Source organism: Salmo salar, chromosome ssa21, assembly GCF_905237065.1.
Source record: "Salmo salar chromosome ssa21, Ssal_v3.1, whole genome shotgun sequence".
Lineage (NCBI taxonomy): Eukaryota > Metazoa > Chordata > Actinopteri > Salmoniformes > Salmonidae > Salmo > Salmo salar.
In genome coordinates, this window is record NC_059462.1 from 4508010 (window position 1) to 4531932 (window position 23923).

General features: G+C 40.3%; 1 protein-coding gene across 2 annotated transcripts in view; it reads right to left on the bottom strand.

Moving 5' to 3' along the window:
- Positions 1-2880: 2880 nt before the first annotated feature.
- fgf14 (fibroblast growth factor 14) overlaps positions 2881-23923 on the bottom strand; it is a 329837-nt gene continuing 308794 nt past the window's right edge. For both annotated transcript variants that reach the window (XM_014163795.2, XM_014163796.2), the window contains exons 4-5: positions 5264-5462; positions 2881-3079 (exon numbers count right to left, since the gene is read on the bottom strand). In XM_014163795.2, coding sequence (XP_014019270.1) covers positions 2904-3079; positions 5264-5462 — 375 coding nt within the window. In that variant the 3' untranslated portion in view covers positions 2881-2903. The remainder of the gene's footprint in view (positions 3080-5263; positions 5463-23923) is intronic.

Sequence of the window (23923 nt, forward strand, 5' to 3'; positions counted from 1 at the left end):
ATGTAGCTTTGTACAGACAAGTGTTTTTAAGTCTAACTAGTAAATGTGCTTCAACATCCTCTAGAAAATAGGGGCTTAAAATCCCAATAAACTGGAAAATTATATCAGCAAATAAATCTCTTAATATATTTCCAATTTTTAGCAGCATACAGTAGCTTCAGTCTACTTATCAACATTGTACATCTTAGCTATCAATAGAATCCAGTAAATCAAGTCAGAATTAAATCAGCTGATTCAGATAATGGTTGATACATTGCTAACAGTCATGATCAGATCGGGACTCCGAACAGAAAGTGCATTGAAGTAGCTCCAGTGGAAGTAGGAGTGTGCCTAACAACATGCTAATTCGAGTCCCAAACAATTTCCAAACAACTCCTCACTAGCATAGGTCTGAACAGTACCTTTCCCTTATCCCATTGTCCAGGGATCATCAACTAGATTCAGCCGCGGGGGCCGGAACATAATGACAAATAAATAGTACATTTGAAATAGACTGAAAGAAGTCCAAACAGATATAATTCAAACCTTGCTTACGTTTATTTGTATGCGATCACGTGTCTATCTTTTATGCGGGTGAATACTTAGGAACAGATTTCCCAAATTAAAATCACTCGGAGCTGATTTCCTGGTGTTTTTACAGTCTTATGTCCAACAACAACTTTGCCATTTTATTTTGCTCAGAAAACTTGGGGAGGGGCCAAATAAAACCACAATTTGGCCTGCGGGCCGCCAGTTGGGGAACTCTGCCATAGTCCTATGTGGAAAAACATGCATGTAAATGGTTCTAGGTATCCCAAAACCTTGATTCATATGAACACAAGATCCAAAATGACATCAATCAAGACCTTTCAAAGGTTCAGCAAGAAGGCCAGCAGAGAATCAATTTGGCAATGGGATTATTTTTGTGAAAATGAACCATATGGTAAATCACAGTGGAAAAAAAGCAAAACCGGAGAAAGGAAAATCGAATCAGAATGCAGTCGGCTGTTGTTGCCGTTGTCCCACACAGCAACAACTGTGGTATCGTTTTGGCTCCTTGGATACTTTGGTCATTTTATGAATCAATCTCTGTCAGCTGTAAAGGTTGTTGAGTGAATATTCTGCTAGGTCTTTATTGGATGTGTTTGGTGGGTGAGACACCTTAGGCCCAGTCGTGACTGGATATATGTATTTGCATGCTGAGGATCAAGGTCTAAACAGGCATGTAATAGGCCAAGATGAGCGATACTGGACTCTTCATGCTGAGCTAAGAGAAAATCCTCTCGTAATATCTCAGAATATGTAGTATAATCTTTTTTTTTACAGTGAAAATGTTATAATATAAGCCATCTCTTGCATTGCTTCTGCAAGAAAAATAGAACACAATACTAAACTTGCCCATGCTTTAGTTTGCTGAACAAAATGGGTATGCAGCCGAACCTCGAGTAAATATGAATGTAAAATGGCTGCCGCCGTTGGGCTTGAACCATTTAGTCTAAGCCACTAGCCTAGCCCGTTGTTCAGAGAAGTCAGCGAGTAAGGGACTGTGGCCTACAAGGCCTATAGATATTCCTAAAGCCCTTGCTCAGAAATAAGAATTTAAGAAAAATAGATTTCAGGTTCCTATTTACCAACCGGATGAGGCAGAGCTCACCGCTGGTGGGATGCGGATTGTGATATGTATACACCTATACACCACTTGTTAAAGCGTTCTCCAACACACACGCACATCTGTGTCTGTATGTGTGTGTGGGCTCCTCGCATTGATTGCAGTGGGGTAATTAGCACTTCATCAGCTATGATTGTGTGAGCTATCCTCCAGTCTTTCTTTATTGAGCTCTAAAAAAGCAACACGCAGCCTGAGACTCTGACTCTCCCCTCGACGTAGATGCTGTGTGTGTGTGTGTGTGTGTGTGTGTGTGTGTGTGTGTGTGTGTGTGTGTGTGTGTGTGTGTGTGTGTGTGTGTGTGTGTGTGTGTGTGTGTGTGTGTGTGTGTGTGTGTGTGTGTGTGTGTGTGCGTATCTGTAGTGCTTCCCAAACACCAGACTTCCTAAATGAGTCCCTGGAACCAAGCCACCGGTGGCATCTTATTTCTTGTGTGTGTATGTGTTGTGTATGGGAAGAAGAGTGTATTTCAGTGTGTGTTGAGTATACATCGGCATGAACGCGTGTATTACAAAACCACACTGCCCCTGCAAAATGTATTTTTTCTAAGTTACTCAACAAAGAGAAAAATGTGAAAAGAGAAAGAGACGGGAACATACTTGTAAAAAGTAGAAGATAGCAGTCCATTTTCTTTTTTACTATATGTGTAAAGCATCTACCCCAGAACATAGCTGGTGCACTGTGGTATAGAAAATAGATCTTACTCGCACACACTGTTGCAACAGGGCATATATGTAGAGGGGGTGGTCTTGGGTTACCGTCAGCAAGCAAGGTATCACATGTGGCCGTGAAACACACATAATTTTTACGGATTCCATTGTCAGAGTCACTCTTCCTTCTGTTTTGGGTGGTGGGGGCGGGGGCGACCACCCTTCTGCATCAATCCCCCACTGATGAGTTAAAGAGAAAGAAAGAAAGAAAGAAAGAAAGAAAGAAAGAAAGAAAGAAAGAAAGAAAGAAAGAAAGAAAGAAAGAAAGAAAGAGAGGAGAAGAAGAAGAAGAAAGGAAGGAACCGAGAGATTGCCTGGATCTAATCCACAGAAGAAAGAGGGTGCCGGTTTGGAGTCTGGTAGGGAAAATCCCTGACTCCATCATGTACGTCCCTCCCTCCCTCCCTCTCCGCCACACACACACACACACACACACACACACACACACACACACACACACACACACACACACACACACACACACACACACACACACACACACACACACACACACACACACACACACACACACACCAGGTGAATTGTGGCTATGTGGGGGGCTTAGCAGCAGTAGCAGTAGTAGTAGTAGTAGTAGTAGGCTTGCTGACTGGTTTGCCTCCGTTCATCACTGGGGGCTCGGTTGTGCTTTTACTGGGAAGGACGGCTGTTTTGGGCGCTTTGGTCTCTCCTACATCATGCAACGATGGCTCTCTGTACATAGCAACTGTGAGGGAGAGAGATAATAAAGAGAAGGGAGGAGATAAGGAGGCAAGGAAGGGTGAGAGGGAAAAAGAGGGAGGGGATAGAGAGAGAGATAGAGAGGGTAAGAAAAAGGGAGATAAAAGAAGAAAGGGAGAGAATGGAGGAGAGGGGGAAGATTTTGTAAAACCCAGGGCAAAATAAGTCTTATTTCTCCTCTTTTCAATTCAATAACTTGTAAAACTAACCACATGGCTCCTTTTTCACTAATGACTGCTAGCATGAATGATTTAATCCGTTTTATGTCTTGTTGATGCAGAGGCTTCTATTTGTTTTTGGAAATCATTCCAGACCACACCAAAAGGGGCAAAAAGGGGGTGAAAAAGACCAAAAAAGTGTCTAACACATTATTTAGCCTGTGGCTGCTGCCATAGTTAAGTAAAGGTTACATTTTCAAAAATGTATATATCTTCCTCTCCTTTCTACAGACCCCAATCTGAATGTGGCCAAAAGCCTTTATGCAAAATGAGCAGTGGGAACCTCCCAAATGATCCTGCACTTTACGCTCCCTGCACTGCAGCTGTGTCACTGTCACGACAGTGCAGTACAGGTTCCTGGAGGCTTCCATGTTTAAATAATGGACACAAATCAGCCAGGGAGGGGAGGAGAGTGTAGACGCACCATAAAGCATCAACATTTCATGGCCGCAAAGATAGGGCTTGTCCCTTCCGCTCTGTGCTATATGCCAACCTGTGAATTATGGATGGGAATGATAAATATAAATGATACGTCAAGGGGAAGATAACCATCCTTCAGTGTAGCGGTGGGTGGTTACTCAGGGTGGGATTAACAGGAAAGGGGGCATGATCAGATAGACTTGTTCCCTCTAAAGACACTACCGTGACAGGGTTTAGGTGTGGGATGGTCATTCCGAGGGGTGTGGAGGATGAAATGTAGTATTGTGAACCTGCAGGCATGTAATGGCTTACATGTTTATGACTTGTGTAGGATTCTGGTGATATATACATAAACCCTGCCTCATAGGTAGCCCATACATTTAATACGTTTGACACCTCTGACATGAGGTATAAACTTGGTACCAACAATAAGTAGTAGGGTTGCAAAGGGAGGGTATATTACTGGAAACTTTTGAAGTTTACCAGTAAACTACCAGAATTTTTGTAACTTTGGCCTTTTTGGGTACTTCGGATTATCACAGGTGTCTGTAATTATCTCTGGCCCTCTGTGTGACCTTATCACATGTAAAATACACTGAGTGTGCGAAGCATTATGGACATGACATGCCATATAGGCGTAGACTGACCAGGTGAATCCAGGTGAAAGATATGATCCCTTATTAATATCACTTGTTAAATCCATTTCAATCAGTGTAGATGAAGGGGAGGAGACAGGTTAAATACGTTTTTTTTTTTTGTTTTGAGACAACTGAGACACGGATTGTGTATGTGTGCCATTTAGAGGGTGAATGGGCAAAACAAAAGATCGTAGTGCCTTTGAACGGGCCAGGCGCACCGGTTTGTGTCAAGAACTGCAACACTGCTGGGTTTTTCACGCTCAACAGTTTCCAGCGTATATCAAGAATGGTCCTCCACTAGAAGGATATCTAGCCAACCTGACACAAGACAACAGTTTATATGAAAAAAAATCAAATAAGATGATTTTAAAACAAGAAATAGAATGACAAAGCTGTAAAACATTATCTTAAATAAATATCCATCAACTTAGTGAATACCATTGGTGTTTAATATGAGGGTTTCAGCATGAAATATCCTTTATATGTAATAATACTATATATGAATCCATTTTAAAACATTCAAATATACATTACCAAAGTTACCATAGATTGCCATAGATTACCTTTTAGTTACCAACATTACAGAAGTTTAACTTTGGTAAATGACTAGCTTTGCAACCCTAGTCAGTCAGAAAATTGTTAATTTTCTGTTGATCTCAGCCAGGAAGAAATGCTCATATACAGTAGAAGGTACAGAATTATGTTTTGCAAAGGTTATCCTTGAAAGAAGTCTAGCAGATATAAATGCCCTACTTTTCAGTTCAATATATTGCCTCTCATCACAAAACAACAAAAACTATATTTGCTGCTCTCTTGCTTGTACTGCTCTAATGCCCCTGAAACAGTTATTTTCTAATGAAAACAAATCAAACTCAGAATGTGGTGTTGGCATACCTTCTAATGGCTTGGGCAGGAAGTGAGCAGCTGGTTTTGTTTTCTTCACTCGATTCCCCTTCATGGCTTGGCCCTCTTTGTTGAGCCCCAGGAACCAAGCTCTCCCTGACTCCTGTTGCCTGTACAGCATCGACGAGTAGATCACATAATAGTTCTCAAACACAGACTCTTTGAACTTGCATTCTGCCGTAAAGAGTTCCTGCAAAGACAGAAGACAGGTTAAGTATCATGTCTATGTGGCAGAGTCATGGCTAAGTGGTAATGGTCCCCGCTCTCAATACGTGTATAACTCCCCATCGGTGACCGGGTTCAATCCCATAGTTTACCCTGCAAACCAAAATTTGTTCTGTGAAAGTTGCCAGAACAGTCGTTACGTTGTTCTCATAACACAAAAACTGTCCAGTTGTGTTTATCATTATACAAAGTTTGTCTTGCAAGAACGTTCCCAGAACACATTTAGTCTGTTCCTTACCTGGAAACCTAATGAGAATGTTTGGGGAATGTTCTGTGGTGGTTGTTACAGCTTTGCACAACATTTTAGTGAATGTTTGGAGAACATTCCAAGAATATTTAATTTAAAACATTTTCTGAAAAGAAAAATATTTTAATTGAAAACATTATTTGAATGCTTTTGGGATGTTGTCCTAATGTTAGATAAAACCCTAACTAGAACTTAATGGGAATCTTAGCTAATTTTATGGGATTTTTCCCAGTTTGCTGGGTACCCTTCCAACGTTCTCTCCTCTCCACACCTGTATCCCCCCTTGTAATTTATAATTTGTACAATAAAACTTTAAAAAGTCAAGTTCTTAAAAACATGATGTATCTTGTTCTTATAAGAAATATAAATTATGTTCCATTTGGGTCTCGAAGCATAGGTAAAGGTAACACCCTATTCCCCATATAGTTCACTACACTTATGTGGTTCACTATGACATATAGCTCTGGGAAAAGAAGTGTACTATGTATTAAGATATAATTTGAGACACAAAGCCTTTGTGCAAAAAACAATGAAGCATATGAACATCATTCATGTTTGAACATGTAGCCATATCCAGAGGTCACAAAGACAAATTTTATGCAGCTCCACTACACAATACGTTTAAAAAAAAGCCACGTTCGACAGGATTACCAACACAGACTGACGAGCTCAAATATTCAGAAGCCCTGAATGTGGCAGACCAATCCAAACTCCTCTCTCGGCATGTCCAGCCCTCTTATTATCTCAGCCAATCATGGCTAGTAAGAAGGTTGCTCACTTTTTCTGTGGTTTAACCAACAAGGCTCGTAATTTAACAATTGTTTTTGTATTTACAGATGGCATACAAGGTTGTTATTAAGGCACATGAAAGTTCACATGTTCCAGAAGGCATTTCTGCCAAAAAACGCATTTTGATTAAAAAAAACATATTTTTTACATTCAAACGGCTCTCCTATGAAGTCGTGACTTTCGACATACGACTAGTTTCCTGAATCGGGTCACAATTGTTTAGGAGCCCGTAAAACGGCAGCCATTTCCTCCAGTGCCATTCTACATTCTACATTATATGCCTAGATGCCTCAATTTGTTACACTAGCTAGATTATATCTGTGTGTATGTTGTGCTAGCAAACACCCAAGAAAGAGTCATGAAAATATACTCATTATATCTCTAATACTTTGTGCAAACAACCTTTTAGCTAATCCAAAGACCTCACCATCCTTCACACACCCCTTTTTGTCAATGACAAATGAACACCACATCTCACTCCGCTTTACCCCCATTCATCTCATTAAACTGAAGAGAACAGGAGGGTAATAAAGAGCTTTCCACATTATCTGCCCCACATTGGGGTTTTCATTGGGGTGTATTAATAAACGCCTGGTCATGCTCCAAGGATTTCTGGTTGGAGGAGTTCACTTATGGCCTATTCAGCACACCCCCACAAAGGCCCTGTTTGAATAATTCCAAAATGTATCCTTCCTTCCTCCCCCAATTCCTTACAGTTTATTTATCGCTGACATGATTGCATAGGTCAATGTAAGAGACCCCACTACTAGCTTACACCTATCCAGTCAGAGCAGCAATTTATTTGAATGGGTCTGAGCCACAAAAAGAGACCCTCAAATCCCAATTTCTCTCTCACGTTTAATCTTCTTCCCTGCTATTTCCCCTTGCTAGGCATTTATGAGCGGGACTTGATGTAGTTAATACATATTAGGTGGTCTTTCCATCATTTAGGTGTTTGCTCATAACTCTCACAGCTTCACCCTGGGGATAATTTATGGGGTGAGTGTGTAGTTCCGACGACGCACCCCATCACCGAGTAATAGCAGGTTATTAGCACTGTGTTAAATTGCTCTTGTCAGGGCTTAACAACCAGTTGGGGACGATGACGACGACAAAGTGACACTTTAGGGGACTTATTAATGACTGGCTCAATCAGATGAAATTGCATTAGGTAAGGCAGGCACAGGCTGGCAGCTATATTTGGAGAGCTTCCAGTCTCCTTAATTGAACACTCAGAGGGATCCCATTGACTGCATACAGACCCGAGGAACTTAACCGGCTCAGTTGGTTAGCGAGAGCTGCTAGTAGAGCTAATGCTGTATATCCCTTGTGTCATGATTGTAACACTGAGGAATCGACATAAGACTCATAGGCTGTGTTTACACTGCCATCCTACACTGTAAAAACGTATTTAGCCTTTTAGTTGTTTCAGCTAATTTTCCAAAGTCAATTCAACTGAAAAATAGTCAATTAAACTGAAAATGTTGAGATAACATGATTTAGTCAACTAGTCAGAAAATGTTGAGAAGTTGACTCAATGAGTAATGTTGCCCAGTGAATTATACAATACACGTTGACTAAACTATAATGAAATCTCTGAATGTCTCACGAGTGAATGCTAGAAGATACCAGTATGTGGGCTTTAATTTTGAAACAAACATCTTAGTTTCTCGAGTTCTCTGTGGTTCGATTCGGCGGTCATCTAAGCATTAATGTCAGCATTGGGTGAGTACATCACCATTATCACACTTTGAATCGGCATTAGAAACAGTTCCAAACAATATATGATTTTAATAGCACTAGCTATCTAGCTGACTGTGTCTTTTGAATTGCTAAGGCTAGCCAACTACCTACTCAGCACAAACTGCTTTTGTAATACAGTAAATAGCCTAAAGTTAAGGCTATGTTACAAACTAATGTAACATTCAACCTTAAAATTAGTAACACATTTTTAGGTAACTGTAACTATAAATGTCTTCTTATGTAATCATATAAAGTGTGCATGTTCAAGATAACATGCAAAGGTCGTCACACCTATGCTGTAATAATCTGTGCAGAATCTCGAACGGCATTGAAAACTTAACGAAGGCCCGCAGGCACGAACGAGGCTAGTTAAAACATGGGTCGGGACCGGACAGTAATCTCGCAGCCAGTAGCCTTTGAATGCATTTTGTCGTTTGATTTCCTGTGTTCCTTCGCGGTCTGGCATTGAAAGCTAGTGCTGTCGCACTGCAGTCAGCACAGCATTGTGTGCCACACATCGGAGTTTCTCCAGCCCAAACTGCAGTGTGTGTGTCTTGCCAATCATATGTACGCAAATGTGATCACACAGTGGGTGCATGCAATAACAGAGAGTGAAGCGCTTTTTCTCTGGATGGTCTTTCCTCCGGTATTTATGCTAGTTAGACAACCTGAAAACGCATCACCCAAGCAAGAGACTTCAGCTCCATCTTAACTCCTCCTCCACATTTACTGGATTGGTTGAACAGTGCAGAAGAGAACCTCCCTAGACAGTTTTTTTCTTCTCGTCAAGACCAGTATGTAGGAGATCTACATTCAGGCGTTTCTTTTAAGGCTGCTACGTTAGGTTCCCTCTAAAGTAGCACATAGATGCAATGCTCATTTCCTGTCACTTTTCCTTTACATTTTTGGGTGGTAATTGTGGTAACGGCAGGTCATGTGCAAAAAAAACACTTTACGATGCCTGACAAATGCTAATATCAGTACCATGAATTGAATGGGATTTGTGCCACAAATGCTAAAACATTAGTATTTGGAAACAGTGCCAAGGAAATAAAACCAAAGCATGGATTGCTTTCATACCTTGTCCATAGACTGCTTGCCAATGTGTCATTTTGTAATTTGGGTGAACTATCCCTTCAAGAGATTATGATCTAAGCAATCGGAGCTCAGAGGCATGTTTAATATGAAAAAAAATACAATACTGAACTACATGAGGCAAAATTCCATCCTCATTTGGCGACCCGCATCCTCAGATTCATGGCGTGTCAGCAGTCTCCTTCCAAAGGACCGCTTATCATGTGCAAGATGCCTGTCTCTTCCCGTCTCCAAGGGGATCGGGGAAAGCACAGTCTTTAACACGCTGTACTGTACTGACAGGACTCAGGACAGATCAGCTACACAGCTTATCAAAAATATAATGGCTTGAGGTAGAAGTTAATTGGAGTGAGTATTGATTTAGGCCTAGATTCATTCCATATCTCTGAAGATAAGCACTATAGCATGATTTACATTTAAAGGCAATGTGGCCCCATTTGTGGAGACTGCATTTATGGTAAACGCTGCATTTGTTGACTCAATCTGTAATTAGCTTTGAATTTCAATCACCCTATAGTGCTTATCTTCCGCAATACGGATTGAATCTGGCCCTTAATTTTGTTTTGTCAGGTAAGTTGTTGAGAACGAACAGTCCTTTACAATACTGACCACTTTGCAGTAGTGTGAGTAAAAACTCCATGGCTTCATCCTATGCAGCCAAAGGATAAATCCACAGTGTCAAATAATATTCATACCTATAAGAGGTGGGATATCAATCGGAAGGAGCATAACAGTATGTATGTATATTAGCACCACAATATGAGAGTACCGTACCACACAACAAAACAACAGATCTGAATGCAAGAGGAAGCAGTGACTTTTGACTGTGCCATTCAACCAATAAGCACATTTGCAACAGGTGTTTCACATGCTCAACTGGCTCCAAGTGTCTCTTTTTTGGACCAGATCCCATACACTCCTCAAAACATTTGTTATAAAACGGTGTTGAAGCGTTGCTTTCAGAACCAAATTAATGTCTCAGAGCCGATTACAAAGCCAAATATGTTTTTACCTTCACGGTTCCCAGTTACTTCAATTAGGTAATTAATTAAACATCTTCCTCGTCAGGTAAGGCTCGTTGCTGGTTGACTGGTCACTGTAATCAACGAGATCGCTTGTGCGGCAGACCGTGTTGGGCCGAGCGCTGATTACTTACACCGTACGATTCTCCAACCACCCGAGAGCGGCTGAACAAAGTGAGTGAGAAGGTTTCTTGGATGCAAATACTTTCATAAAACTAGGTTCCCAGATTTTTGAGTGACTTGGGGAGAGTGGGGGGAGATAAAGTTTCTTGGGTACAAACACTGTCAGTCACCGATAATCATAGTGGTTTGAAGATGACTCCGAGGCAGTCAAACGACTCCTCTTCGGGCGCTGATTGCATCTCAATCTCCAGCTTCAATAGAGCTTTTTAATGCTTCTCTGTTGTCTTCTGTTCATCACAGTCAGTTTTTTTCAGATGATTGTATTGGGAACGTGAACAAAGCCAAACAGACATACGTCCTCTTTCTGTTTTTAAAACTTGTTCATTAAATTCATGAGGGGATGCTTAAAAATCACAGTCTGAAACTAAGCCATCGCCACTCTCCTCATTTCTGATGCATTGTTTGAATCTTGGATAGAAAATATTGATGTCCACTTCAGCTGGCCATAATAACATTGTGTTCATAAATATAAAACGTTGGTGCCAAATTGCTTCGGAGAAGACTGACAAATTCTGAAAGTTGAGGATAGAGACATAGAAATAGAGCAATATATAATTTCATTGTTGTGGTATTTAATACACCAGTCAAAATGTTGGCATGCACATCCATCTTGTTTTTCAGGTGAAGAGGTGTGCATGGCATGCCCTCCCAGTTTATTGCTTTCAGTGTGTGTGTGCGTGTGTCTGGTGAGTTTGGTCGATATCTGAGGGCGTAATAGAAAGCTCTACTTAATTTCACCTCCACAACCTGTAAATGAGCCATGAGGTGATGAGTCTGTGTCAGGGGCTGTCTTGACTTTGAGCTGCAGCTTGCAAACTTTATTAAGGACAGACAACCTCTGGTCCACACTGTCAGCTCCTGCCTCCGTGCTTTCCTTGACAGGCCCTTCTCCTCTTCTCTCTTTTTTTCTTCTGTTTTCTATTTTTTTTGTGGTGGGGGGCAGAACATGGCACATACAGTTGCACTCGGTTGCTATGGCAACAGAGAAGGGGTTGCTCCGGAATAGTGATATGCTCTTAAAGAACAGGACCGGTGGTGGTCATTCCCTATAGCAACGTAAATCGGAGGGGGAGGGGGGGGGCAGTAATTGCATTAAATGTCTCCTGTGATCAACATATAACATATTCCCTTTCAAAACGTTAAAGATACAGATTATGGTTTGATACATTTCAAAATGAATTTCAAGATAGGTGAGTTGTTGCAGTTTTTTTAGGCAGCCAATGTTGGCACAGATGAAAAATGTGCTATTAATTATCTAAGGCCAATTAACAGCTCAAATACTGTTTGGCTAGTATTCTACAAGTTCAGCAGGGAAAATACATGTACTCGGCAGGGTACACTGTATAATGCTAGCTGTTGCTGGAGATCCACCTGAATTTGAGATAATGTTTAGAAAGAGAAGGGTGACATTGGCAGAGAGTTATGAGGTCGGGGCACACCCCTCTACACCCGTGGCAAATCGAATCATTTCTGAGGCACACAACGGTTGATTTTTCTCCCCTCTCAATCCTCCTGCCTGCCTCTCCACATCAGTGACTCCCCGGCACCCTGATTCGCAGCGCTCTAAATGGGCAGCCATAATTGACCTTGGCCACAGACAGAGGGCCAGCACCGCTCAGACCAACATAATCACTCCACTCACCACAGAATGAATGAGAGAGAGCGGGGGGGGGAGAAAGAGAGTCATATATATAGAGAGAGAGAGCGAGAGAGAAAAATAGAGAGTTGGGAGAAAGAGTGAAAGAGAAAATGGTGAGATATAGAGAGGGAAAGAGAGAAACAGAAAGAGAAATAAGCATGAAGAAAAAGGCTGTCCCCATACAGTAGGAGAACCAAATCAAATTGTATTTGTCACATCCGTCGTATACAACTGGTGTAGACTAACAGTCAAATGCTAACTTACGGTTCCTTCCCAACAATGCAGAGAGAAAAATAGAAAGGTAATACAAAAAAGAATAACTCAAGGAATAAATACACAATGAGTAACGATAACTTAGCTACAGTTAGCTATTCACACCCCCTTGACTTTTCCTACATTTTGGTATGTTACAAAGTGGGATTAAAATGGATTTGATTATTCTTTTTTCTACACAAAATACCTGGTCATGTCAAAGTGTAAGAAACATTTTAACAGTTTAAAATACGATCTTGATTAGATAAGTATTCAACCCCCTGAGTCAATAGAATCACCTTTGGCAGCGATTACAGCTGTGAGTCTTTCTGGGTAAGTTTCTAAGAACTTTGCACACCTGGATTGTACAATATTTGCACAATAAACTCTTCAAGCTCTGACAAATTGGTTGTTGATCATTGCTAGACAACCATTTTCAAGTATTGTCATTGATTTTCATGGCAATTTAAGTCAAAACTGTAATTATAGTATATTTGGCCTAGTGTTTCAGGTTATTGTCCTGCTGAAAGGTGAATTTGTCTCCCAGTGACTATTGGAAAGCAGACTGAACCAGGTTTTCCTCTAGGATATTGCCTGTGCTTAGCTCTCTACTTTTATGCAAATAACTCCCTAGTCCTTGCCAATGACAAACATACTGACAAGCAGGGGTGGGGGGTAACGGATTACATGTAAGGGATTAAAATAAAAAACGGTAACTGTAATCTGTTACGTTAACAGCAAAAATATTGTAATCAGATTACACACACTTTTGAAAAACTAGATAATTACTTCAAGGATTAAATTCAGAAAGGATATTGGCGGAAAGAAATCTTTGACACTTCTCGGTTTTCTCAATGACATTCAAATCAGCATTGAAAGCAAGGAGCAAGTTTACATACAGTTGAAGTCGGAAGTTTACATACACCTTAGCCAAATACATTTAAACTCAGTTTTTCACAATTTCTGACATTTAATCATAGTAAAAATTCCCTGTCTTAGGTCAGTTAGGATCACAACTTTATTTTAAGAATGTGAAATGTCAGAATAATAGCAGAGAGAATTATTTATTTCAGCTTTTATTTCTTTCATCACATTCCCAGTAGGTCAGAAGTTTACATGCACTCAATTAGTATTTGGTAGCATTGCTTTTAAATTGTTTAACTTGGGTCAAATGTTTTGGGTAGCCTTCCACAAGCTTCCCACAATAAATTGGGTGAATTTTGGCCCATTCCTCCTGACAGAGCTGGTGTAACTGAGTCAGATTTGTAGGCCTCCTTGCTCGCACACGCTTTTTCAGTTCTGCCCACAGATTTTCTATAGGATGAGGTCAGGGCTTTGTGATGGCCACTCCAATACCTTGACTTTGTTGTCCTTAAGCCATTTTCCACAACTTTGGAAGTATGCTTGGGGTCATTGTCCATTTGGAAGACCCATTTGCGACCAAGCTTTAACTTCCTGACTGATGTCTTGAGATGTTGCTTCAATATATCCACATAATTTTCCTCCCTCGTGATGCCATCTATTTTGTGAAGTGCACCAGTCCCTCCTGCAGCAAAGCACCCCCACAACATGATGCTGCCACCCCCGTGCTTCCCGGTTGGGATGGTGTTCTTCGGCTTGCAAGCCTCCCCCTTTTTCCTCCAAACATAACGATGGTCATTATGGCCAAACAGTTCTATTTTTGTTTCATCAGACTAGAAGACATTTCTCCAAAAAGTATGATCTTTGTCCCCATGTGCAGTTGCAAACCGTAGTCTGGCTTTTTTATGGCGGTTTTGGAGAAGTGGCTTCTTCCTTGCTGAGCGGCCTTTCAGGTTATGTCGATATAGGACTCGTTTTACTGTGGATATAGATACTTTTGTACCTGTTTCCTCCAGCATATTCACAGGGTCCTTTGCTGTTGTTCTGGGATTGATTTGCACTTTTCGCACCAAAGTACTGTAATCTCTAGGAGACAGAATGCGTCTCCTTTCTGAGCGGTATGACAGCTGTGTGGTCCCATTGTGTTTATACTTGCGTACTATTGTTTGTACAGATGAAAGTGGTACCTTCAGGTGTTTGGAAATTGCTCCCAGGGATGAATCAGACTTGTGGATGTCTAGAATTTTTTATGAGATCTTGGCTGATTTCTTTTGATTTTCCCATGATGTCAAGCAAAGAGGCACTGAGTTTAAAGGTAGGCCTTGAAATACATCCACAGGTACACCTCAAATTGACTCAAATATTGTCAATTGGCCTATCAGAAGCTTCTACAGCCATGGCATCATTTTCTGGAATTTTTAAACTTCTGACCCACTGGATTTGTGATACAGTGAATTATAAATGGAATAATCTGTGTGTAAACAATTGTTGGAAAATGTACTTGTGTCATGTACAAAGTAGATGTCCTAACCGACTTGCATAAACGATAGTTTGTTAACAAGAAATTTGTGGAGTGGTTGAAAAACGAGTTTTAATGACTCCAACCTAAGTGTATGTAAACTTCCGACTTCAACTGTATATTACAACAAATATTATGGCTGAACTCAAATGTGCTGGTTGATAAAATACCTGTATTTCTGGGAAAGATGTTTGAAAAGGGTATTTTGTTCTTAAAATATATTGTAAATTGGAATGGTAGAGTTATGTCCTTCATAGAGTTATTAGAATTGTATGGAAAGGTCTGCTCAATCCAAGAGTAGAACCAATTGATTACAGCATTACCCCAAAAATGGAGGAGGCAGGTGGCAGCGGGAGGAGGTAGGGAACTGGTCTGTCTGCCCAATATAAAGGATCAAAACTGGCGGAGGAATAAAAATAGCATAATTAGGAAAGTATACCAGTTTCATTAGAGGACCAGGATGTTGACAACTGTGCCATACAGATTGCAAAATAATTGGGAAGAGATTTTTGATGTACTGATGGTTATGATACTGATGAGTTGATATGTAAAACAACGCAAGATTCAAGACTTCGTGCTTTTCAGCTAAAATTATTATATAGAATTCTTCCCACCAACAAAATGTTGAATATTTGGGGCATAACATCATCACAGCTCTCCAGATTTTGTTGTGAGGATACAGAATCAATAGACCATTTATTTTGGTATTGCCCTCAGGTAGCCTGTTTCTGGTCTCAGGTTCAGGAATGGCTGAAAATGCATAGCATTGATCTAAAATTGACCCTAGAAATAGTACTGTTAGGAGATCTGGAGAGACGGGTCAGTCAATTACTAATACTCTTAGTAAAAGTATTTATCTTAAACTCGCAATCTGTGGATTCTATTCGATTAGATAGATTGAAATTGTACGTTAAACATCACAGCATAGTGGAAAGATATGTGTTGCGTAGAAATCCGAAGAGGGTAACCAGCAGAGATAGATGGGATGGGCTGAGAGAAGCTGATGTTTGGGATGTGGAATTGGAGACAAGTGGGAGTGGAGTTGCTGTGCGAGAGATAGAATGATGGTCAAAGATAAAAGTAAAAAATAAAGTCAAAATTAAACATAATAAAAAGTACATTTAAATGACACTAAGTGGCAGTGTTTTTACAACTAATGCCTGTTTGCCTGAGGCTGATGCAGTGCAGGTGTTTGTACACATGCATATACACACACTCTTATTCAAATAAACGCATACAAGAACACACACATACATGTAATAGTGGCAGACATGCACACAAACATATACAGTTGGCATTGCTGTTATGATTTCAGGTGTCCTTGATGTCCGTTGTTTAATTATTTATTTATTTTTTTTCATTGTTGTTTGCTGTTTTCTTCTGTCTTTTTCTTTTTTCTCTTTAGTTAACTTTTCTTGGTTGTTGGTGCATTGGGTGGTTCTTGGGGGTTTGGAATGAAATTAGTTGTATTTTTTTATTTAAAAAATTATTCTTGGGGGGAATGTGGGAGGGGTCTCAAATGGTTGAGGGACTACTATTGGGGAACTGTGGGGGGATCTTGGAGGGTTCGGGTTCACGTTTTTTGGCCTGGTGTGAGATCTGTCAACATGCCCTTGAGCAGGGCATTGACCCTGGATGCTTGTGTGTGTCGCTCTGAATGGGAGTCTGTTGGATGACTGGTGTTGTGTAGTTGTTGAGCGGCTTCACTGCAAGTATATTGTATGTTTCGGATATATATATATATTTTTTTTTTAAACAGTTGAATACTTATTGACTCAAGACATTTCAGCTTTTCATTTGTAATTCAATTGTAAAAAAATTCAAAAAACATAATTTCACTTTGACATTACGGAGTATTGTGTGTAGGCAGGTGACACAAAATCTAATTTTGAATAATCAATTTTAAATTCAGGCTGTAACACAACAAAATGTGGAAAAAGTCAAGGGGTGTGAATACTTTCTGAAGGCACTGTATATACACAGGGTACCAATACCGAGTTGATGTGCAGGGGTACAAGGTAATTGTGGTAGATACTGTATGTACATAAAGGTAGGGGTAAAGTGACTAGGCAAAAGGATAGATAATACAGTAGCAGCAGCGTATGTGAGTCAAAAGAGTTTGTGCAAAAAGGGTCAAATCAAATCAAAGTGTATTTGTCACGTGCGCTGAATACAACAGGTGTAGGCCTTACAGTGAAATGCTTACTTACAGGCTCTAACCAATAGTGCAAAAAAGGTATTAGGTGAACAATAGGTTGGTAAAGAAATAAAACAACAGTAAAAAGACAGGCTATATACAGTTGCGAGGCTATAAAAGTAGCGAGGCTACATACAGACACCGGTTAGTCAGGCTGATTGAGGTAGTATATACATGTAGATATGGTTTAAGTGAAGCTCTGTTTTGCCGTAAGATACGGTTGCAGAAACATTATGTACAAAATAAGTAAAAATAATGTGAAAAAAAAACACATAATAGCACAATTGGTTGGGCGCTGTAAAACTGCTACCATTTCTTCCGGCGCCATTTTAGAAAACTATGCAGATAGTCCAGGCAGCTACTTGGTTAACTACTTAGCAGCCTTATGGCTTAGGGGTAGAAGATGTTCAGGGTCTTTTTGGTTCCAGACTTGGTGCATTGGTACCACTTGTCATGCGGTAGCAGAGAGAACAGTCCATGACTGTTTTGGTTCCTGGTAAAACCATTTATGGCTTCCATGTAGAACCCTCTGTAGAAAGGGTTCTACACAGAACCCAAAAGGGTTCTACCAGGGACCAAAAAGGGTTCCTCAAAGGGTTCTCTTATGGGGACAGCTGGTGTAGAGTAGGTGTAGGGGAGAGGGGACCGGTAGAAGGAATGGACCAGCATTAATATGCAGAGCGTTTGTTCACTACCACAGAGAGGAAACTAAGAAATTGTTTATTAATGCTGCCAGCATAAAGCCTATTAATCCATGGAAAAAGGTCATCTTCCTAAAAGCTGGGCTGCATTTGCAACGCCAACCTATTCTCATACGTTTAAAAGTCATGTCAATGGTGGGTGCAGTTGAAGGGGCTTCACTGAACCCGACTGATTACCGAGGAGAGGAGAGAGCATAAACGTAAAGAGACACCAGAGAATGAGTTGATATGAGGGCAAGGATATGTGAAGACTGTATGAAAATGGTATGTATTAATGAAATGTATACTGTATGTATAGTGAGAGAGAGAGTGTGTGTGCATGCGTGCATGATTGTGTGTGCTCATTCCAGAGCATGTGAGCTGAGTTGAGCTCTTGGAAATCCCGCTTGTGGAGCAGTGCACAAGCTCCGGTGCTCCATGTCCTTTCCAAATGCTCCGCTAAAACCCCAATGCACTCACAGGAAAATAAACTTCATATTAACTCCACAATTTAACCAACACCCATATATTTTTGTGACTACCTGGACCTACCATTTGGTTTTGAAGTATTGAAACTAAACCATACGGATTTGAACATCATTTCAAGTAGGCTACATGTCATATTAAACAGCATTTAACTCTAAATAGGTCAGGAGCCAGACTGGGAGCCTAAGAAGGAGCAAATATGAATTATTTAGGCTTTATTATTTATATTACTTCAAGGCTATAGCCTACAAATCAATACATTGTGAAGCATTTGGGAGTGCGACACAATAAGCTGGTAGGGATATAATGCGCCTAGCATTTAAACAACATTGTTTCAATCATTATAGCCTTTAAATTGCACATATAGCCTGTGACTTACTTAGAATTAAATTCATTTTTCATTTAATTTGTCTTATTAGTGACATTGAATTTTTAGAATTCATTTTTAGAAATCCAAGTTTGGCCAGTCTGTGGCTTCATGGTTCCTGGAGAGCTGTCCAGCAGCAGAGAATATCCTCTTCTCACTTGCAGAACCACTGGGGATGACGCTAAACACCCTTGTGGAAAACAACAGCACATCAATCAGCAACATTTATTGTTGTCAAGGAAGCAGATTTCTACTGTCTGGAAATGTACAGACACTTCTGATTAAATGTAGCGGGGTCCTAAGCATGAAGAGGGTATCATTGTTTACATGCACGGAGAGTTAACTAGCTTGTTACTTTATGCATGGCCAAAAACAAGAGAGATTCTGCAGAAGCTGGCTGCAAAGCTTTGTCTGAATTGGCTTTGATTTATTTTTAACACTCAAGTGCTATAGAAATGTTGTTTGAACCTGTGCATATCATATGCACAGCACACTTCGACAAGGTAGTGAGCTAAACTAGTGGATTTGCTAGCAGCTTCATCCTCCTTCGATGTTCTGTCCCATACATCTTGTACCCGACAGCGGCAGCAGCAACAGCTCAAGAATTAAGTGTCTAGATAGTTATTCTTCTATTAATTATTATTGAAGGGCATGATATAGCTTGTATAATGCTGTTAGTTAGCTAACTAGCTAGCTAGCTACTAGCTTCGACCGCAACTAGGATAACTAGCTACTGACTTGACGTTTACATTTCCATAGTAGCTACCTGTACATAATAAAGCAATGTCCAAATTTGACATTTTAGTCATTTAGCACACTTAACCAAAGCGACTTACAGTAGTGAGTGCATACATTTTCGTTCTGGTCCCCCATGGGAATCAAACCCACAACCCTAGTGTTGCAAGCACTGTGCTCTACCAACTGATCGGCTCTTAAAGGGAAACCAAACTTTGCCTCCTGCAACAATGTTCCAGCATACACTTTCCCCTATCTCTGGGATTCAGCTAGCTGGTAGGTAGCTAGCTACCTAGCTACTTTGCTAGCTACCTAGCTAGCTGGATTCCCAAACTAGGGAAATATTGTATGCTTGCCGTGTTTCCCAAACTAGGGCTCGCATGTGTGGTCGCCTGATTTGAAAATGGGGTTGCGACAGAATCTCTGAATAAAATAAAAATGTATTGCTGTCACGTCCTGACCAGTGAAAAGGGTCATTTGCCACAGTAGAATGGTCAGGGCGTGGCAGGGAGGTTGTTTTGTGTGTTTTGGGGTTTTTTGGTTCAAGGGGAATTTGTTCTAGTTTTCATTTTCTATGCTTCGTTTTCCATGTTTGGCCGAGTATGGTTTCCAATCAGAGGCAGGTGTCTTTCGTTGTCTCTGATTGGAAGCCATACTTAGGCAGCCTGTTTTCCTTTGGGTTTTGTGGGTGGTTATTTTCCGTTTAGTTGTTTTACCTGACGGAACTGTTGGTCGTTGTTATTTTGCTGTTTAAGTGTTCTCATAAAATAAATTAAGAATGAGCACTTGGTCTCTTCACTACGACGCTTGTGACAATTGCTTAGTTCATAGAACCACGGTTACGTGAGGAACCTCCGATCGGTTTTTCTCATGCAAATGTCGCTCTAACTTTTGAACAGTCGGAGCTATAAGCTATTATGACACTATTACTGAAAGCTAAGACTCTCAGGAAAACAAATCTGTTTCCCTTTACGATGCTCACAAGCTTCACGGGACTCGTTAGAACAGAGTGGACAGGACTAGGCATAATCAAACTGGGGGGAAAAGCACCAAATAATTTAAAGCAATTATGATGTTTCTTTTCTACACAGAAGAGCATACACAATTATTGCCTGGTGATCTTACCAATACCTTTCTGAATCATTTCAGTCATTTCAAACCATACTTGAAATACTGTCAAAGTACTGTCAGACTGATTTGTTACAGACTGTCATAGTTCCAAATAAAAAGTAGGACTAGGCTTTTGATTAGGTTACCAAAAACTGTTTTTATGGCAGTGTAATTGTGTGTGTGCAATACTGACACTCTTCCACCTTTCCTGTCAGGGGATGAAATTATAGTTGAGTAGCTGTGTATAGCAATGTCAGTGTTTGAGAGTATTGGTGATTACAGTGTAAATAAAACCACTACTTTTATTATAGCTTTGTCTGCTTATTATTGATATTTTTATTATGTTATGTAAATAACTGCCAAGATAATTTATAAAGAATGACATCAACCTTTCATTGCAGTCTGGTTTCTTTATGTACTTTCAACAACAGACACCATTCCAAAAATTCAAGAGTGTTTAGTCAAAAACATTTGCTGAAGATTATACCATGGGCCTCTGCGTCTCAGAGGCCTAACACAGTAAGTAATACTGACTGTGTTAGGTCTCTGAGACGCAGAGGCCTGTAGTCTGCCCTGTAGTTAATCATGCCGTTCTGCTATGAATAGATGTCGAGGCAGATGGGGGTATAGTCCAGGATGGTCTGCCATGCAAACAGGCTGTTCTGGGACCTGTCTGCATCTTCTGGTGACCTACCTCTAAATGATCTTTTTTTTTTATTACAAAAAGGCACATGGTACTCAACCTGTCAGTTGGAGCAGGAATCGGACTCTGAAAGTGAGGAAACTTACACAGGTGTGTAGGCTACTATGTTTTGTCCTCAAAATACATCTTTCATCTTCATTTGCTGTATCATCATTAATAATATCAAGTAATCATTTTATCCCCTGACCGGGAAAGTGGACATTGATATAACAAATTACAACAATGATATATCAAATAAGGGGGTGGGCTCTAGACCATCCTATCAGCTAATATGACCTAACGCCCACACGATCAGACTGATCATTTCAATGGCCAAAGGAGGCTCAGGGAAATATGTAGGAGTTATTTTCCTAAATAACCACACACAGTGATTTATTAGACATACTGTGATGATTAATTAAAAAGACTGCATGGGGGCTTAAAGCATTTTACAGTCAGATGAACGGACGAACCAAATTGTTTCAAAGGTAAACTGTAGTCCCAGTCTAGTCCAGTGTGTGTGTGTGTGTGTGTGTGTGTGGGTGGGTGTGTGTGTGTATGTGTGTGTGTGTGTGTGTGTGTGTGCATGCTTTCATATGTGCGTGTGTACGTGCATGTGTTTGATATTCGGTCCATCCCCTGGCCACTCTCCAGTCCTATCAAGCCCACAGGTGGCTGACCCGATCACAGAGTGGTTATCAAGTAATACATTTCTTTGACTTGGCAAAAGCTGTTGTTTTGACAGCCAATATCCACTAATCCTTGGATCTGGAGCCAGCTGGAGAACACTGGATGATTCCAAGCACATTCCAAGTCTCGTTCCAAACCCATTCCAACACCATTCTAGGTAGATCATAACTTATCAAATCCTCCTATGGTAACACTATTTTTGTAGGAGTGCTCATGAACAGTTTTTAAATCATTCAATCACAAATATATTACGTAAATGTATTTATTTAACAGAACACTTGTATATATAAACAGTTTATTAGGGCCTGTAATCATATTAATCATGAAGAATTTTACAACACATAACTAGTTTAATTTCATAAGTAGTTTATAAGTGTCACTGAACCTATTACCACATGAGGCAGACCACAACTATTGATCAAAGGACATCAACATGGTATTACCCTTGATGAAGAATCCCCAGTACAATTTTTACATGAAAAGTTTCACTCTTTTCTATTGGAATTGCTAACATGGCAGCCTTGATAAACAAACATGTTTCTAACAAGGCTAATGATGTCCGTAACATAGTTTTGTCTAGAAACCTTGAGAAGTTCTTTGAAGCTGAAGCTGGGGGAATTGTCTGAATATTACAGCAGAATGGGTTTTCCTATTATCTCCAATATAACTGAAGCATAAATTGCACTGGATACCAAACTGATTTCAGTTCCTTCACCACATTTCACATTCAGACAAATGTGACAATTTGAGGGGAGAGGGAATTATTTTGTATAAAAAAAATATCCTCTTGTCATCTTTTATCTGAATAAGGTAATGACTGAGAAAGACAAATAGCACTGCAGCAAAGGGAGACATCAACTTCACTTCCTTGAGAGTAGTCAAAAAGACAGAAAAACTAGACACTACTGAAAACTAGTATTCTAAGAGTATTGAAGATGATAAGGCAATGTCCCGATTTCTATGGCTGAAAGTGCAAAAAGTTCACATACACTGAGTGTACGTGCTCTATCCATGACAGGTGAATCCAGATGACTCTAGCTGAAAGCTATGGTCCCTTATTGATGTCACCTGTTAAATCCTGAAGTGGATCAGTGTAGATGGAAGGAGAGGAAACAGGTTAAAGAAGGATTTTTAAACCTTGAGACAATTGAGACATGGAGTGTGTATGTGTGCTATGTATGTGTCATCAGAGGGTGAATGGGCAGACAAAATATTTACAGTAAGTGCGTTTGAACGAGGTATGGTAGTAGGTACCAGGCGCCACGGTTTGAGTGTGTCAAGAACTGCAACACTGCTGGGTTTTTCACGCTCAACAGTTACCCATGTGTATCAAGAATCGTCCACCACCGAAAGGACATCCAGCCAACTTGACACAACTGTTGGAAGACTTGGAGTCAACATGGGCCAGCATTCCTGTGGAATGCTTTTGACACCTTGTAAAGTCCATGTACCGACGAACTGAGGCTGTTCTGAGGGCAAAAGGGTATGCAATGCAATATTAGTATATTCATGTTTTGTACACTCAGTGTACAGTATATTTGTTTCTACTAACAGTCACCCATCTCTCTCTCTCTCTCTCTCTCTCTCTCTCTCTCTCTCTCTCTCTCTCTCTCTCTCTCTCTCTCTTTCTTTACTTCCATCATGGAGGATATCTATTTTTGAGAGTGGGGAAAAAAAAGTACTGATACTTTTAAAGTGCTTGGCGATCTGAAGCACTTAAGCTTTCAATATAGCATCCCGAGGGTACTGACCTTTTAAATGTTTCGATTTTTAACTCCATCCTCAAACTACACTCACACACACACAGTCACACATTGTGCTCACGCAAACACACACACTCGCACACACACACGGGATGCTCAATCTCAAGTATTTCCCCTCTCAACCAAATACAGACTGAGTTTAGATTTCAATTGATGTACTATGATACCATTCTAATTATGTATCTGTCCCCCCTAATATTCTCTTGATTTTGTATTATACCCTCAATGCTTTGCACCACATTCAGTTGCTCTTTCATTCTATCTCCTTAACTTCCACCTCACTGCACTTCCACTCACACAAACAGACACTTCACTGCAGCTCCAGAGCAACCAGAGAGAAAAAACAGTAGAGTCTCCCTAGCAAAA